The following is a 17,984-nucleotide window of genomic DNA, read 5'->3' as shown; positions in this document are numbered from 1 at the left end:
ATTGTGCTGTGCAATGTCACTGATTTCGTAGTGTTGTCAACAGTTTTTTGGTGAAATTGTTAAATAAGCAATCTGTGAACTGGTGAAGTCATTATTATTGAATATTTATTGATAAGAATTGCCTTTTTATGTTTATTGAGTTATAATCGTAAATATAAATGGAATTCAACACCAATTTTTACGTGGATTAACAGAATGCGCACCATTACAGGGTTAGAAACTAACAGTTTTCGTCCACTAGTCCTTATAATGATAACATATAGCAAAACCCTTAAAAAGGGCAAATTTCTACTAGTCCTTATGATACCTTTACCATTGGGCAGTTTGGCAAGGACTATAGGACTAGTGCCAATTTCTAACGCTGCATTTTTTTCGTTTATACCTACATAAACGCAAAAAAAACTGGGGTCAATTCTTAAATAGCTTATACAAAATACATGAATACATTGCCTTCAGTCATCCTTCTTACCATGCTTACAGACAGCGGTACAAAGTAATATTGTCTACCTTTCTCTGATCATAACACATTACCTCCAGATATGATATATTTCAATGAAATTGAGTCCATCATCATAACAGATTGAATCAATTTCTCAAAATGTTTGCATCAAAATATGAAGTTGTTTTCAGATTTATGTACTCAACACATCTCAACATTAAAAATCATGTGATCATGCATATTTCATTAACATGGCCATGGTAATAATACATTTGTAAATTGAAAACACTTATTAACTGAAAATGATGTTATAGAAGATCTAAAATCTAAAAAAATGAAGAGCCATACTCTAAACTGATCTGTGCTGTGGTATTTTGAGTGTGTCAGTGACTCCAAGTTAAGTAGGAGCCCAACTATCATCAGTATCTTCATCTTCCTCTGCCAACTCATCAATGAGCTGGGACAAGGGTTTGGGAACACGAACCTCATAGCTGCTGTCACTGGCTGTTTCATCATCTGTGAGACTCATATCATCAGAGTACTCTACATCGGAGTTGCCTGGCTCCCAGGAAGTGTCACTGTCCTCGCTGTACTGTGCCAGGAGTTGGGTAGTGCTGGGCGGAATCTCAACATCATCATCTGGACGCCCAGGGGTCTCAGATACATGTCTTCGTTTCCGAGCACCAGACATGGAGGACAGTGCTGGTTGTACCGACCTCGATACATCCAATTCAGTTCCAGATGGCTGATCAGGTATCACTGAATCAGTTTTACTTGGGCCATTTAGTAGAGGCCTCAACAAGGAGACACTGCCTTGTGTTGTCAGAAATCCTGTAGACTTCATCTCTTGACTTGAAGTGTTGGACAATGGTCTAGACCTCCCATGTTTTGTATTAAACTCTGTTGCACTCTCACGTTTTGCATGTCTCAAAGGGACTTCAGGTGAATTATTTTTTTCCCCAGGCTTTGAAAATTTTCTAAGGTCGAGTAAGGACAAATTTATTTTGACATTTACAGTTGGAGAGTAGCTCTGATCATGAGATTCCACTTTTTCAAGCTCAGATTTCTTTCTGCTTTTCACACATGGCTCACTAAATTCTGATTGGTTATGATTCCTTTTGCATTTATCAAGCATTTCATCACAGCAAAGTCTGGATTGAGATGAATTTAATTCTTGGTGGCATTGAAAAAACATAGTTGGAATAGTATCACCATGTTTTGTATTACTAACATCTGAACTTTCAGCTTTACTTGTCCTCATGACATCAGGATCACTGGTCAAAGTATCAGTAAAGGTACCGGTTCCAGTCTTCCTACTGCTGAAAGCATCACTGTCCAGTGTGTCCTCAGCATACTCCACATCCTCTGTTGAAGAGATCCAGATACAGGAGTCATCACTTGGAGCAACCTCACCCACTGTCTCTGTTCCACGAATCATCGTAAGATCAACAACAGATTCTTTGTGTGTCCTTGAGACATCCACGCTAGGGGAACCCAGATACTCTTCTTGTTTGATCGTGGGTGCACACTCTCTGCTAATTTCCAGAGCAGACTTCCATTCCTCTGAAGTGTCCGAGTTTGGATATCTACATGCTGACTCCCAGTCATGCATGAATGCTGCCTTAACACTGTCACCAAACTTTTTGGAATCTTCAGCCTGCTCTGCTAAATTTGGAGGACAAGAAACACTGAACACTGCATCTGTTGATGGGAAATCTGAAACCAGAGGCAGAATAACAGATTTTAATCTGCTTTCTTCATAAAAATCTGTAGTTGTGACTGCTTGACCACTGTCCAGTGAGTTGGCCACCTGGAAGTGAGGGAAGTGTGACATGTGAGCTGTAGCTTCATGGTTCCTGTCAGTGGCGGGCCAGTTCTCAGTAGCTGCCAGTGTATTGATTGCACTGTAACCAGTCAGCAGATCACATGAAGCAGAAGTACCTGGAACATCAGCACAGACTGCCGGAAGAACAGGTGTGGGGGCCATGCTCGATACAGTGTCAAGGGCCTGACCCACACCGGCCTGGGAAGTCAGTTCATCAGACAAATTCCTGTGTATATCCGTAACTAGTGGGCTATCCAAATCATTTGATCCCTCAACTACATTCCTTCGAGAAAGGTTATCAGTGCTCTGGCGAAATGACTGTTGGATGGCAGAGCCCAATGACTGGTATTCTGCAATGATGTTTGTAACCAGATCTCCTGCAGTGAAGATCTGATTGCTTGCCCCTGCAACAAGCCCAGTCGACAACCTGCTCTCTGTGTTGCCTTCACGCACTGCAGCAGCCTCAGCCCCACTGAACATATCCACCACTTCATTGGCACCGGTGTCTTCTTCAATACTTATAGGGACTTCCACAGTTTCAGAGCTGTTAACACCTGCCTCAATTATCTCTGGTGTGTCAGAATTGATGGAGGTTGTTGACAGACGTCTGACCCGTCTCCAGCTCCTGGTGTTTCTCAGCATCTCTACATCACTATCACTGTCGGACAATGCATCTCTGGATGCATGACCAGGAGAGGCATCATTATCAGTGGAATTGAAGAACAGACTTTCTACTGGCACATCCTCTGAGTCTGACTCGGAGGACCCATGTGTGTTCTGGTCATCATCGTCCCAGGAGTCCCAGCTGGAAGAGAACCAGTCATCAGGATGAGATGGACGACGGCGCCGCTCCTGGTCCACCTGCTTCCGTAGGCTCTCCACATCCTTTCGCAGGCTCTCCTGCAGGGACATCAGCTGCTGAAGGCGGGCTTCCAACTCCTCGGCATGTTTCTGTCGCTCTGAAGCAAATGTTAATGTTGTATTGTAATGTTAAGGCTGAGAAGAATTCATTGTGAATAACTGCATAATGCACGCACACACAAAATATCAAAATTTATACACAGGGTTGACATAAGACTTTAATTTGAACTTACTGTGACCGCCCAAAAGCAGTCGTCTTTATGTAGATTTTGACAACACCACGAAATAATACCAAGAAATATTTTAGCATATTGTACGTCGGTCAACAACTGTGCTGTATTAATCATAAGGCGGTGTCATTAGGAGTGACACAAATTCTAACCATGTCATGGGACAAAAACAAAACCGTACTCAAAGAATACCACTTACAAAATACCACTTCAAGAACTATAAATAGCTACCTCGGAACATTGCAAAGTAACAAATGTCATATGTTGACAGTTATCATGTTCATATTCCTCTATAAAACAGAACCAATTCTATATTTTGTTAAAAGAGAGTACACATTTAAAAGCCATGTATTTCAAGGGATTTGATGTTACAGTCAAGGACGACACTAATAACAGTGTGTGTGATATGTAACTGAAAGGACCAGGGTCCCGTTCTACAAAGCGTTCTTAGCGTGAAGACGATCGTAACTCCCATACTTTAGCAGAGACTTACGACAGTTGTAGCGCTACGATTGCTTTGTGGAACTGCCCAGGAGTTTGCTTACTTACTTAGATTAGGAATTTAACGTGCGCTTTCCGACATATGGGTATTTCGCGCACGGAGCCCGCCAGGCCATTTGGTGTTTGGTCGAAAAGGGTATGTCCGAAAAGGTGAGGCAACCAAGGTGGGGCTCTTTAGGGTTGTTTACGTAATTTGGAGAACAATTTTGGAATTTTTAAATATGCCATAAAAGGTGGAGGGGGGAGACTAAAAGGAGTTTGTGTGTTTTTATAGGTTTGGAATTTTAGGGTTTATTGGCAGCTTGTTTGTTGTACTTTTATTTTTAAATGCGGCCAAGTAGGCCTGTTTTGATTAGATATATATCTAGTGCTTTAAAGGTTTGTAAGTCATTTAGGGGGTTTAGTACCGTTGCTAGTGTCATTTGATTGTTGCAATTTAGTGTGGATTGGAGTGTTGTTCTGTGTTGCTCGTAATGTGTGCAATATAGTATTACGTGTTTGGGCGTTTCTTTTAAGTTGCAGTGGGGGCATTTACCGGTTTGGTGTTTTTTAATTTGGTGCAGGTGGGAGTTTAACTTAGTGTGGCCTGTTTGTAGTTTAGTTAAAACTCTGTCAATTTTTTGTGTTTTATGATGGATTTTTGTTTTTTTAATGGCTTTTGTAGCAGGTGTTTTAGTTTGCAATCAGATTTCTGATAGTTGTTTTGCCACTTTTGGAAGATTTTTTCCTTTGTGATACTTTTAATTTCGTTTTTTGATATTGGTAGGTTGATGCTTACTTCTAATTTTAGTGCTGATTTGGCTGCTTTGTCTGCGTTTTCGTTGCCAAACACTGCAACGTTGGCAGGGATCCAAACTATTTCTATGTCTTTACCTAGTTTACGTAGATTGTTGGCGCTTTTAATTATCTGTATTAGTTTTGGGCGTTTTTTTGTGTTTTAGTTTTTTATGGCCTGGAGCCCACTTAATGAGTCTGAAAGGATTAGGGTTTTTTGGTGTCTATTTATTTGATCGCTGTGCAGGAATGTTACTATCCCCATTAATACGGCTGTGAAAATTGATTGATTATTTGGGAGCCTAAATGATTGTGTTTCTTTTTGGGGTTTGTCGATATGGATGCCGAATCCTGTGCATTTTGAGCCCGAGTCAAAGGACCCGTCTGTGTAAATGTGACACCAATTTGGCCATTTTTCTTGAGTGTATGCTGGTGTGATGGATTTAGCGGTATTTGGATCAGTTTCTTTATTTAGTCTGGTGGAGAGAGATATGTCGATTTTGGGGGTTTGAAGTTTGGGTGTGAAGGTATTATTTGGGGCTGTGTTTAACTGTAAATTATTTAGGTTGTGTGTATTTAGGTAATTTATTATGCGTTGAGAGATTGGTGTTAATTGAGGGTTTTTGCGAGCTAGAGCTTGGAGTCCGGGGCTTATGTTAGTTTTAAGGATCTGTTGGATTTGTTGGTTTTGTTGGGTTGAGGCCCAGTAATTTATTGTTAGATGTTCTCGGCATAGATCCAGGGGTATTTCGCCTGTTAGTGCTTGTAGCGATATGCGCGGCGCGCCATGCTGAGTGCGTGTGATTATCTTGAGTGCTTGATATTGAATTGAGTTTAGTTTATCGCTTAATGAGGAGTTTAAGGTGTTGTATATTTGGCACTCATAGTCTATTTTTTATCTAATTAGTAATTTGTAAAGGGATAGTAGGGTCTCCTTGGAGGCCCCCCAGTTGGGGCCTGTCAGGCAGCGTAGTGTGTTTAGGTCTTTAGTGCATCTATTTGTTAGGTTTTTAATGTGAGCACCCCAGGTGAGATGTTCATCAAAGATTAGTCCAAGGAATTTGGTTTCTTTTTGGAATTGTATGTTTTTTTTGTTTAGTTGTAGTTTGGGGGTGTTTGCACACATATTTCTGTGTTTGAATACTATCCCTGTGGTTTTTTCGACATTTAGTGAGAAACCCCATTTATTTGCCCATATTTGAATTTTATTTAATGCATTCTGCAGTAACTTTTTAGCCATATTTATGCTTCTGATGCGGTCCCAGAGGGCTCCATCATCTGCGTATTTGGAAGTTTGAATTTTATTGGGTATTCCCTCGAATAAGTCATTAATCATAATGTTGAAAAGTGTTGGAGTGTTAGAATGCTACCTTGGGGTTTGCCATTTTCTAAGGGACACTGGTCCGATAGCGTTTGGTCGATACCCACGGTTATTTTGCGATTAGTTAGGAAGTCTTGGATATAGTTTATTATTTGGCCTTTAAGTCCTGCCTTTTTTAGTTTTTGTATTAGCCTGTTATGCCATACCATATCGAAAGCTTTGACAGTTCTGGGTGTTTATAAATCATGTTTAAAATAATGCCAAGTGTGCATCACACCTTTAGCAAGTTAGTTCAGGCACAATTCATTTCTCGAACCAAGAACAAAAGAGCTCCACATAGGAAGGCCAACAACCCAAGGGCTGTGCAAAATAAACTGGCTTCAGTCATGTTTTTATAAGGGCACGAGAAAGCTTGTCTGTTTTTCTTGCGGATGATTTTTAAAATACTAATTGCCAGCTTGTTTGGGTTAGAAGTCAAGTGTTTATCAAAGCCTAGATTACCAACTAAATATGTTGGACGACTGAAGTCAGGAACAAGGCAGGGGTATTCCCCAAAAGGAAGCATTTCCTGACCTCCTGGTGAGCCTACTCCTGCGGTGTGGCGAGCAGAAACCTCTCTTGCAGAGTAAGGCAACCAGAGCCAAGTAAGCTCGAGGATTATTGGCTATAGTTTGCAAACAATGATTCAGCGATGATAGCGATCAGCTGATCACTTCCCACGCTCTTTCAACGAAAATGAAATTCACTATACTCAATTAAACGTTGAATAATACAACTATGGAAATGAAATGGATCATACAAAACCTCGATATACTGAGACAAAATGGTAATTAAGGGACTAAACATGCTAAATGACATACCACAGAGCAGACTTGTTGACATTCTATTTCTGATGTTAACATGTCTGCAATAATGTTTTCACTTTGGAAAGAAAGCTGTTACTTATTCTTTGAGAAAATATATGTTGTCAGTTAGATGATTTAGTAAAACTGTAGTGTAATGCAATAAAATCAATATCACCTACATTGTGATCAATTACCAGTTATCAACAACTTTATAGGATCACAGATACCGTTGCCTTTGAGAAGATGCTAATTATATGACAGTAAAGCAAGTTCGACCTCACCTTCAGCATGTTTCTTCAGGGCTAGCATACAGTCATGGCTGTCGATGTCCTTGATGGGAACATGCAAGCCACACTGCTGCTGACAAAGGACCTCTCGGAACTCACACAAATTTGTCTCATGCATCTCCAAGTCCTGCCGGAGAACCTGCTCCTTGCATCGGACATACTTGCATGTGAGCAGCTCAAAGTCACACTTAGCTATATGTGCACGGTAGTGCTCCAATGCTGGTTTCTTCTGGCACCCATTTTCCCGGAATTCACATATCATGGTCAGTTTGTTCAGCATATTCTGAACAAGTGGAAGAACAGACTTGAGATCCCTCCGGGAAACTTTCTTCCGACATGATGGACATGTGCGGCGATGTCCGAGCCAAGTCTCAATACAATGCCTACAGAAGACATGTCGACATGGGGTCTCCATGGGCTCATCTAGGACGAACGTGCAAATGCAGCACACCAGCTCAGCATCTGGCGGGGGATCAAACTTGTCCACATCATACTGAGACATGGCTAGATGGAGAGGTTAGCCTGGAAAAACAGAGTTAGATGTTGCATAGACTCTATGAATTATTAGATAAATAGCATTAAATTGTCGAGATACTTCTCAGACTGTGGGCAAGGTAAGACTTTATTAGGAGATCATTCGGTTTATAAAAATTCATATTTGAGATTAATCTGGTGGAATAAATAAGACGCCACCAATATATTAACAGTGAGCAATGAACTTCACATGACAAAGCCAAAACGTTAACCAGTATCACTTCTTCTTTTTTTTGCAATGTGTGAGTTATATATCAATGTGATATATATAATTTGCAAAAGAATTAATTCTGAATGACACATATTGTGAATCATCAGTCTTATTTACCTACATCATTTGGCCATTGTTGTGCGCATTATTATAAATACATGGAATTGCCACTTCCACTCAAAAAACAATACGTTTTAAGAGTTGGGTTAGAATTGCTCTTCAGCAACCCATGCTTGTCGTAAGAGGCGACTAACGGGATCGGTGGTCAGGCTTGCTGACTTGGTTGATGCATGTCATTGTATCCCAATCGCATGGATCGAAGCTCATGTAGTCAGTCACTGAATTGTCTGGTCCAGACATGATTATTTACAAACCGCTATCATATTTGTGTTTTTCATGTGTGTGTGTTTGTTGTTTAAAGGGGCACTGATCTAAAGCAATTCCCCGGGACTGGTTGTTGCCTTTGTTATTGTATTTTCCCTGTGAGTACCCGGATGATACGCAACGCAACTGAGTGTGACAAGAGACTGGGCTACTGTCTGCAAGGACAGCTAAATAAACTTGGAGGCAATAATTATGTTACTCATTTTTCAACACCGATTGGTTAACCGTGATCTATTAAGATTTCGACAAAGGGTGCTTGTTAATTAATTTCTTCAGTCTAAACAAACAGACAAAAAATAACGGCGGAGTTCATCGGATGTCGTCATTTGGAAATACCCCTGATGGTTATAGTTTAATAATAAAAAAAGTATCCATGCAGTGAAAGCATTTTCGGATTTCGGATTTTGTCGATAATAGATCACTACTCCCTTCTTGTCATCCACGTTTTCTCGTATAACCATACACTTGGTAGCACCACTTAGATTACCTGACAAAGGTTCCCATTTGGCATTTATTGTGTCAGGGGTAATTATTCAATCTAAATCCAGGTTTTAAGTGAGGTGAAATGTGTGTTATGTAATATGCACATGGCAGCCCAGCAAGAGATGAATGATCAGTTGATTTACTTTTTTTGTAAATCAACGGATCGTTCCTAGTCATCAAAGGATTAACAGAAAATACATTGATTGATTAATCACTGTTATCTTGCACAGTGGATATGTCAAAAGTCAGTGTTTACATGTGTAGGTTTACTAAAGCAGACGGAATACACTCATATTATGGCGTGAAGTGCCGATGTAAAAACAACATACTTTGTTCAAAGGGTTAACCGATAATACGTTGATTGATTGCTCATTGTTATATAACTTAAGGGATTTTTTTAGGAACAGTGGACGTTATGAAAATAGTTGTCACGTGGGCTTTCTCAGCCGACCTTAGAGACTTGACACCTATGTGAAACACCTGAACAATCTAAGTGATCAGTTGAGAAACGAACACGGGTTATAATATCCCGAAACGATATATATATATATATATTTTAAAATATTTGATTGTAACAGAGACACGTGGAATCGAATAAGTTTCTTTGTACAGCTGCAGACGTGTGGGATATTGTTCCTTTGTGTGGATATTCACGGATACATTCCTCCAACAAAGGAAGCTGCCTAAAATTATACACATAAATTTTGTAGGTTGTAATTATGATATTTGCATTTTGTTTTCCTTCATTATTGTATATTCTTGGTCCTCTACGTCTTGGTTGGGAAATTCTTCCATGCACAATAGACTTGTTTTCACAAATCTTTTCCTTTGTAAGCGAGTATATATTACACTCAATTTGTAAAATGTGATTCTCTTAGGCAATTTATAAAATGTGTAAATATTTCAGTCATTTTGACTGAAAAATCTTTCCATTTCTTTAACAGATTGACTAAAATTGATTAAGACGATCAAAAGGGCCTAAAAACATCACAATAGATTATTACGTAGGATTAGAAGCTAAACAATATAGAAATGTACTTTTCATCGTAACATTTTCAGTCGCTTGGTGATGATTAAACATAAAAATGTTTGGAATTCGTTGTCATAATCATACAGATGGACATATTTTTCAGTCTTTTTGTAAAATAACTAAATATTCAGGTGTTTAATAAATTTTCTAGGTGGAAATTTTGCACATTTTGACTGTAAAATTATAAACACGATAAAATAAGCAATGCTCAGGAGAAATATATATCAAGCAAGTGACTTATCAAAACTTCGTCACCATTAGCGATGCTACCCACAAAGATAATTACATTTCCTTATTATTTCCAAAACTTTAATTCCTTTTGTTGATCAATGTGACCCTACGCCCTTATACTATCAATAAAAGTGACAAATGCGCTTACAAAATGCGCAGCACAGGTTGCGAACTAGTCTAGGTTCCTGCTATATCATCCGGGTACTCACGGGAAAAAACAATAACAAAGGCAACAACCAGTCCCAGTGAATTGCTTTAGATCAGTGCCCCTTTAATGTCACACTCTGCAATATTCCAGCAATATCATGGCGCTCTGTAAATAAACTAGTCTGGACCAGACAATCCAGTGACTAACATCATGTGCATCCATCTAAACAATTGGGATACGATGATATGCATCAACCAAATCACTTAGATTGACCACCCAATCCCGTTAGTCGCCTGTTAGGTCAAGCATGGTAAGGTCAATTCTAGCCATACCGGGATTTTCACGGGTCCATGGCCTAGCTGTTAGGCCTATGCATTTGTGGACTGAAAGAATACCTTTTGACGCGTGACGACTGGCGGACTCTATTTATCCTCTTACAGGTAGAAATCTTACAATGTTATCTGACATGTGTCGACATCAAATATTATGATACTAATTATACCCACACGTGTGGAGTAGCCTAAATACTGTCCCCACTGGTCGAATGAGATGACCAGCAACAAGGGACTGCGGGGAGTCCAAGGGTTTTCCCACCTCTTTAAACACTACACACAGATTAAAGTTGTTTTAAATATATTACCCTCTGCTTTGAATGTGCTCGGACAAAGACGAAATCGTAAATGACAACAGCAATCTAACAATCTATGTCCATCCGATGCAGTTGATGACAGCTCTCGGATCAAGCGGAAGAGTCCATCATAATTACGTCCCTTTATGGGAAAACATTCAAAGCTCCTTCCCAGCGCGTGCCACCTTCGTTAAACATTCGCCATGGACTCCAAGCTCCTCGCAGCGATAGCACTCTCTGCTATCGCTGCCACAAGTCAAAGCTTCGCCCTGTGATAACATTCGATGTCACGCGCTGGGACGGAGCTTTGAGTCACACCAACTTGTATAGACTGGTTTGACTACCGTACAGCGCATGCGCCCATCACCTCACTACATGTAAAGTGCGAACTCCCTTTAACGTTAAACCAGATCCCCTTCGTTAAAGTGTTTGCAATCACCTGAAGCCATGCGCTGAATGGAGCCTTAAAGGTATCGGGCGACAGAAACAACCGTCCAGCATGTCAGCGTGAGCTTAATATATTTATTGAAATGAATATTGGCTTGGCCTTTGTCCTCAGCATGTGCTTGAACAGTATTAGATCTGTATGCAGAGTACAAAATTAATTTTAGTAGCAGTAGTAGTAGTAGTAGGGTATTCGGGACTCGGTAGTGGTACGCGGTACCCAAATAAAATCATAACAAATGCTATATTTGGGATAACACTTTCTTTGTAAAGTACTTATTTTCGTACTTTTTTGGGTTGAGTAAAAAAAAAGTACGAGAATCTGTACATTATAAAGAAAGTGTTATCCCAAATATAACATTTATTACATTTGACCACTTTCTAAATGGCGTTGTGTGTTCAAAGAAAGTCATATTTGGTAATCTGAATCAACGTTTTAAAAAAATCAGCGGTGTAGTGTACGTAAAGGTATATAACGTGTGATATACTTTCAGTAATTTAACTTCAAATCGCACCCTTTTCTCAATGTCTTGAGAATCGTGTTAATTACGTAGTATACGGGATTCAGAGGTGAGCAATGAAACTCAGAGTGAACAATTATAGATGGTATTTGGGATTCAGGGGTGGGTGGGATTGCCACCCTAGCTCATATTTCGCTGACTCGTGCACAAAAATGGAGGACCCACACACAAATCTAGATTATCCGTACACGAAATTTTGAGGATCCGTACACATTTATTTATTTTTATTTTTGTCGCATTTGTAACGAATCGGTATTCTACCATGAATTTGGAATTTACTCGATTCTGATTGGTCAATCAGAGGCTATTAAATCACAATAAACCCCCGCTGATTGAAACAGCTGGTTTGACGGCCGCATCACCGCGGAAGCTAATATTCATAGAATAGTACTATTTTCAGTCATTGTCGGTAGGCATATTTAAATAACTATATCTACAATAACAGGTTACAAAATGCACAGATGCGGTTACTACAATATTCAAAGGATGTGTGGCAATACATTTCGTGCAGAAAAACACGACAGAAATCAACAAAGGGAATGTATTTACGTTTTGGAGACAACGGAGAGCTTGAAATTTTGGCGCTTTTCTATATACGACTGTGACGTCATATATTTTGCGTCACAATGAGCGATATGACGTCATAATGGTGATGTGAGTTGTAGAGCGAAAGCCTTGCAAAGCCCTCTTTGTTTTCTTAGGGATGGCCACCTCATGTTAGCTTACCAACTTGCCGTGCTTATATGCTTTCAATGCCTGTCATATGTTCGAGTGAAGTATTACGGAGTAAACAAACTGCTTGAGTATATACAGCACCATATTTGGTTCGGTGATTCCGTAATTCAGATCGATAACCCACTCAAAACACTGAACTCAACCCATGCCGCTTCACTCAGTATATTTGCTAACACCAAAGAGTTCGCGTTTTATTTAGTCATGGTAGAATGGAGATAAACATACTGTGTTTTCAATGTAGAGCTAGGTTACCTGTAGATTTAACCGCGCTAAATTTAACATTTGAAACCTCACGCTGCGCGTTCGGTTCCAAATTCAATTTAGCGGGGTTAATTCTACAGGTAACCCAGCTCTACATTGAAAACACAGTATGTTTATCTCCTAATTAAAGCAAGATTTCCGAAACCGGATTGCCTTAAAACTATGCAATATAGATCTCTCGGGTGGACGATCTCTATGAGGCGCCGTTTTACTGTTTATACCTGATTTATTATATCAATAACTTATGGAATTATTGATGTAACAAATTCTAATTTATGATATCATAAAACTATTTATGTTGATATCATAAAATATTATTTATATCACAAATTCGAATTTTAGATATCTTAATGTAGTTGTGGTAATTATCTAAAAGTGTACTTGTGCTAACCCCAACTGCAGTGAGGCTCGATCGTGCCATTCATATTTTAGGGTATGTCTTTTGGAATAGTTTTACGGCTGATTTACAATTTCCCATATGAATTTACGTTGGTTTGTTTAATCAGACTGGTTGGAGATCGATCGTTGACTAAAGTTCTCTGGCAGCGATAGACTGCATGGTTCCCGGATCCTCGACCCCTGCTCTTCGCTGACTTGGTTGATGCATGTCATCGATCCCAAATGCGTGGATTGATGCTCATGATATTAATCACTGGATTGTCTGGTCCAGACTCGATTATTTACACATACCGCCGTCATATAGCTGGAATATTGCTGCGGCTTTAAACAGCAAACCAACCAACCAACCAAATCCTGGGTGCAGGCTAAAACGGCTCCTCAGCAAAACGTCACCGATTTCTCGAGGCGAAAACGGCGGCCACTGTGATAGGTGGCCCCAACCATGCTTGGAGTTGAACTCGCAACAGAATGACCGTTATGTTTACAAACAAGTGACGACTGTCGTGACGCCGAATACACTTACCGCTGAAAATTCTTTGTTTGTCAATTTGAATTTCTATTTCATTAAAACTATCATCTTAATTGAAATAGTAAGAATGTAATGGAGAAGTTGGTTGATTTTCCGTTAGTCTGCAATCTCGAACTAATTTGATTATTAAAACAACAAAGTAAATTCACCTGGAAAACATGGTCAGTCGTAAACCTTTTCAAAATAAAATATAGTGGCATTTCCAAAGACATAAACAAAAGTATAAACGTTACTACATATGGGGTTAGACGTCAAATTTCAAGATTCTTGTAATGGCCGCGCCCACAATGGTAGACTGGTTCCCGGATCCTCCGCTTGGTGTCGCTGCACTTGTTCGGCTTTTCAATCAAAGGACCGGTATCGCCCACCATGACACATCGTCTGCTATAACAAGATGGCGGCTGTCAAAATGCATTTGGCGAAGCTAGTGAGCTCTGGAAAATTGTAGTTTTCCAAGTAATGGAGGTGAGTATTGGTACCAACATAAAGGCTATGGGATGTCAATGTATTCTTTGACTAATTTCGTGCAAATATTGACACGGCAGTGTTTTTGTTTTAAATGGAGGACGATGAATCTCTTATGAATTTACCTTCTGAACAGATTATCATGAAGTTCTTACGCAAGACAATTTAAGTTTCTGAGAAATTCTGTATGAAACTGCCGTGTTGTCAACTATATGTTGCATGGACTATTACATATGCACTTATATTCATAATTCATATGCTTGTCATTGTGTCTGGTAGTACGAAATTGTCATTTCTAGGCAACAACATGACACGGCCAAAATGTCAATGATAACACATGAAACTGAATTTTGACCGAAATAATATCTAGAAATATTTTGTGAATAGTTTTGATGATTCCCGCATCAAAAAAATTAAAGGCAATGAAAGCACGAATAAATATTTAGCTGCAAATATTTTATCGTGACAATAATTACGAAACGGGAATCATTTGAACTGGGCTATGTTTATGGTCAGATATGGTCATGTACCCTAATTTCGTGGGTATATTATTAAATTCCTGAGCATACTGAGGGACCATTTGATATTGGTGGGAGAGTGGGGTAGAGGATGGTGGTCTGGGTCTAGGATTGTGTTTGGAGACAAAATGTATTATCAGCTACAGCTGAAATACCAGATATTCTTTTAATTACAACTATGAGACTAATCATGTTTTTATATGCCTCTTGCAACAATGTATTCTTTGTAGCAGTCAATTTCTTTTTTTCAACAGTTTGAAGCATGAATATTGTTTTCAAGCATATTTCAGGGACAATTTATTTTTCTCAATAAAATCCCAGCCCTACCACCAGCATACCAAATAGTTGGTCCCTTATGTCTTGATTCAATCAAAGAATTAACATTATAAATATGATCAACTGATGAAAAAAATCAGGACAATGAATAAATCGTCAAATGCTTCATATTTAATTGAAAGGACATTAAAGATCTGTCCATATTTATAGGGTCAGACTAGACTATTATTTTTAAATTATTTGAAAAGTTCTATATAGTAATATTTATTTTTATTTATAAATATTTAATCATTTGATGTGACTTTTAAAATGTGTCTATCTGATGATCATGTTAACCAATGCATTACAATACATAAAGAGTCAGTTGAATAGGTTGCACTACTTTAACATGCAACAGGCCCTATGCAGGTACATATGATATAATAATATGTTGTTGAATGCCTTTGTGAATATACTACATGTACAGTAACTGTAATTACATCTGTTGTCTCCAGATTAACAGCTGATGTCACGTAAGGCCATAGACTGTTTCCCGGATCCTCTGCTTGGTGTCGCTGGTCTTGCTCTGCTTTCCAAGGAATTAAAGGACCGTTATCGCCCACCATAAAACATGGTCTGCTAAAACAAGATGGCGGCTGACAAAACACATTGGGCAAGGCTTGAGAGCCTTGAAATATTGTAGTTTTCGCAGTAATAGAGGTGAGTATTTGTACCCACATAATGGCTATTTGATGTCAGTGTATCTTTTGACTAATTTCGTGCAAATATTGATACGGCAGACTATTATTTTTTATTCATTTGAAAATTTCTTTATAGTAATATTTATTTATATTTATTAATATTTAATCATTCATTACCATGTAATTATTAGTTGTATTCAAACTGCATACACATACATCTTTGTTTGTAGGAACTTGCATAAGAATGAAGTCATGACTGACCGTACCATAACATAATCATTGATACAAAGTTTAGGTGGTAAAGATTAAGACAAAGCAAACAGTATTGGCCATCCTGACAAGTTTTATATGAGACTCCCTACATTATTTTCTAAGTTTTGTTTTAAGCTGTTGACACAAATTTTGTATAAACATACTGATGTTGCACCATTTGCCTAAATTTAGAATATTTGAAAAAAAATAATATATAATATTTTGCAGGAACCATGCCATAATGGGAGATGGACTAGAGATGAGGAGAAATTTTTGACAGTTTGTGGAGAGCAGGGGGATGGAAAATATCAAATACAAAGAGTGGAAGGACTGTGCCGAAACCAGAGAAATGGGTGTACAGACTGATGTAACTTTTGGGCCTATGATTGAAGTGACCTGGGCATGTAGCAGTCATGCACTTTATACCACTCATTCGCATTCCTTAATTAGATCTATGTTATCAAATGTATCAGTCAGTGAACCAGCCTCACCCGCCATACGCTCACAGACCTGCCATGCCTCTGACATACCGTCAACCGATGCCACTTCTCCGTTGGTGCCCGAACAAAACTACTCACAAGCACTTACAGTCAGTGAACCAGCCGCACCTGCTATATGCTCACAGACCTGCCATGTCTCTGACATACCGTCAACTGATGCCACTTCTCCGTTGGTGCCTAAACAAAACTGCTTGCAACCACTTACAGTCAGTGAACCAGCCTCACCAGTTGTCTGTTGTTCAATTATGCTTGAGCATAACTAAGCAAATCAAAAGAGAACCCAAATCTTATCAAAGAAAAAGATTTAAAGGCAGAAAAAAATAATGTCAATTGGCAGAATTTCTTACCCACCAATCAAGAAATGTTCCTGGAAGAGTATCTTTGACTCATCTGGTCAAACTGGTATTCATGTACAACAAAATGAATAAATGCTCAATTATCGCATTAAGAGATTTCTTTGCCATTTGGCATGGATACTTTCACAAGTTCAGGAAAAAGCTGAGATGGGTTATCAATTTGCAAATGTTTGTTAATGAGGTTACTGTTCACTGGTTGTATATTTTCACCATATATTTGGGGCCATTCAAATTGGATTGTGTGATATTAATTCTATGATCATGTTGTACTGTTGTTTTGTGCTGTATCGAAGAAAGCTATTTCAGTGTTATAACTATTTATTCTTGTAACTAATATCAATCCCAGCTGTATTTCGTGGCAAAAACATACCTATTCTGTGACTAGAATTTCACTTTCACAATTGTTTTTAGTGACAATGTTGATTGATGATCACTAGTGTAACGTAGAGACATAAGCAATAATACATAATTCATATTTACTGTGAAACAAAATCAGGATATTGAGTTTATGTTACCATTTCTCAAACGAAAAATGTTTAAAAGACTGTTTGTAAATTGTTTTTACGTTTCCATTTGTCATACTAAACTTGGCATTTAAGAACAATATGTTTTCTAAACATTGGTGAATGGAAAATAAGAAAAGTAAGCAATTTTTTCTATGATTTCACTAACAAATGTAATTATTATCACATATTTTTGCGTTGATGAGATGAATGGTAACTGTTCAAATTTGGGATTTGTCACGTCATGATTATCTGTAATTGTCAAAGTGCTTCGCTGCATGAATTGCCTTAGCTTATCAAACCATACTGTAGATTGTACATATTGTAGTGTGTATATTCGAAAATATATTGAAAAATTTCTGATTTGTGGTGTTAATTTTCTTCTTGAGATGACAGTATACTGTACTAGTACTACTACTTTGGATGTACTTCACATTTCCAATAGCATTAAGAATATTATTAAATTCATATGTATGTATGTGTGAAACTATTGAACTAAAATGTACATGGAAAACATCATTTTTGTCCAGTGGTCAACCATGTGCAGAAAGTGTAATAACAAATAATCTATAACCCTTTTGGGAGGTATTTTCCCTTTTGACCCTTGTAAGTAATGTTGATGCCCTTTAGATTATAGGTTGCTGCATTGTATGCAAAACCACAGACCTATATACAAGTTATACAAGTCCATGGCTATACTTAATCTCCATGTCTACATCAGTGTTATCAAATGACTCAATGTACTAAATGTTAGTTGGGATACTATTAAATAGATTTAATAGAGATTAGGGAAATGTTTCCGAAACATGTCAA

At 38.5% G+C, this 17,984-nt stretch overlaps 1 protein-coding gene across 1 annotated transcript; it reads right to left on the bottom strand.

The window, feature by feature from the left end:
* Positions 1–88: 88 nt before the first annotated feature.
* On the bottom strand, positions 89–11,037 carry LOC124119381 (dentin sialophosphoprotein-like). Its single transcript, XM_046481869.2, has 3 exons — positions 10,745–11,037; positions 7,078–7,605; positions 89–3,223 (listed from the first exon to the last, which is right to left on the bottom strand). Exons 2-3 carry the CDS (start codon positions 7,583–7,585, stop codon positions 837–839), a joined length of 2,895 nt encoding a protein of 964 aa, XP_046337825.1. The 5' UTR covers positions 7,586–7,605; positions 10,745–11,037; the 3' UTR covers positions 89–836.
* Between the last annotated feature and the right edge of the window lie 6,947 nt (positions 11,038–17,984).

Source organism: Haliotis rufescens, unplaced genomic scaffold (genome assembly GCF_023055435.1).
Source record: "Haliotis rufescens isolate VD_foot unplaced genomic scaffold, xgHalRufe1.0.p SCAF_28, whole genome shotgun sequence".
Lineage (NCBI taxonomy): Eukaryota > Metazoa > Mollusca > Gastropoda > Lepetellida > Haliotidae > Haliotis > Haliotis rufescens.
Note: the sequence above shows the minus strand (reverse complement) of the source record. Positions and strands in the feature narration are given on the sequence as shown.

Coding starts and splice junctions, on each gene's coding strand:
- LOC124119381 (XM_046481869.2), bottom strand. CDS start 7,585: ATGTCTCAGTATGATGTGGACAAGTTTGATCCCCCGCCAGATGCTGAG. Junction 3,224..7,077: donor CCTGAAGAAACATGCTGAAG/GTGAGGTCGAAC, acceptor CATTTGCTTCAG/AGCGACAGAAACATGCCGAG.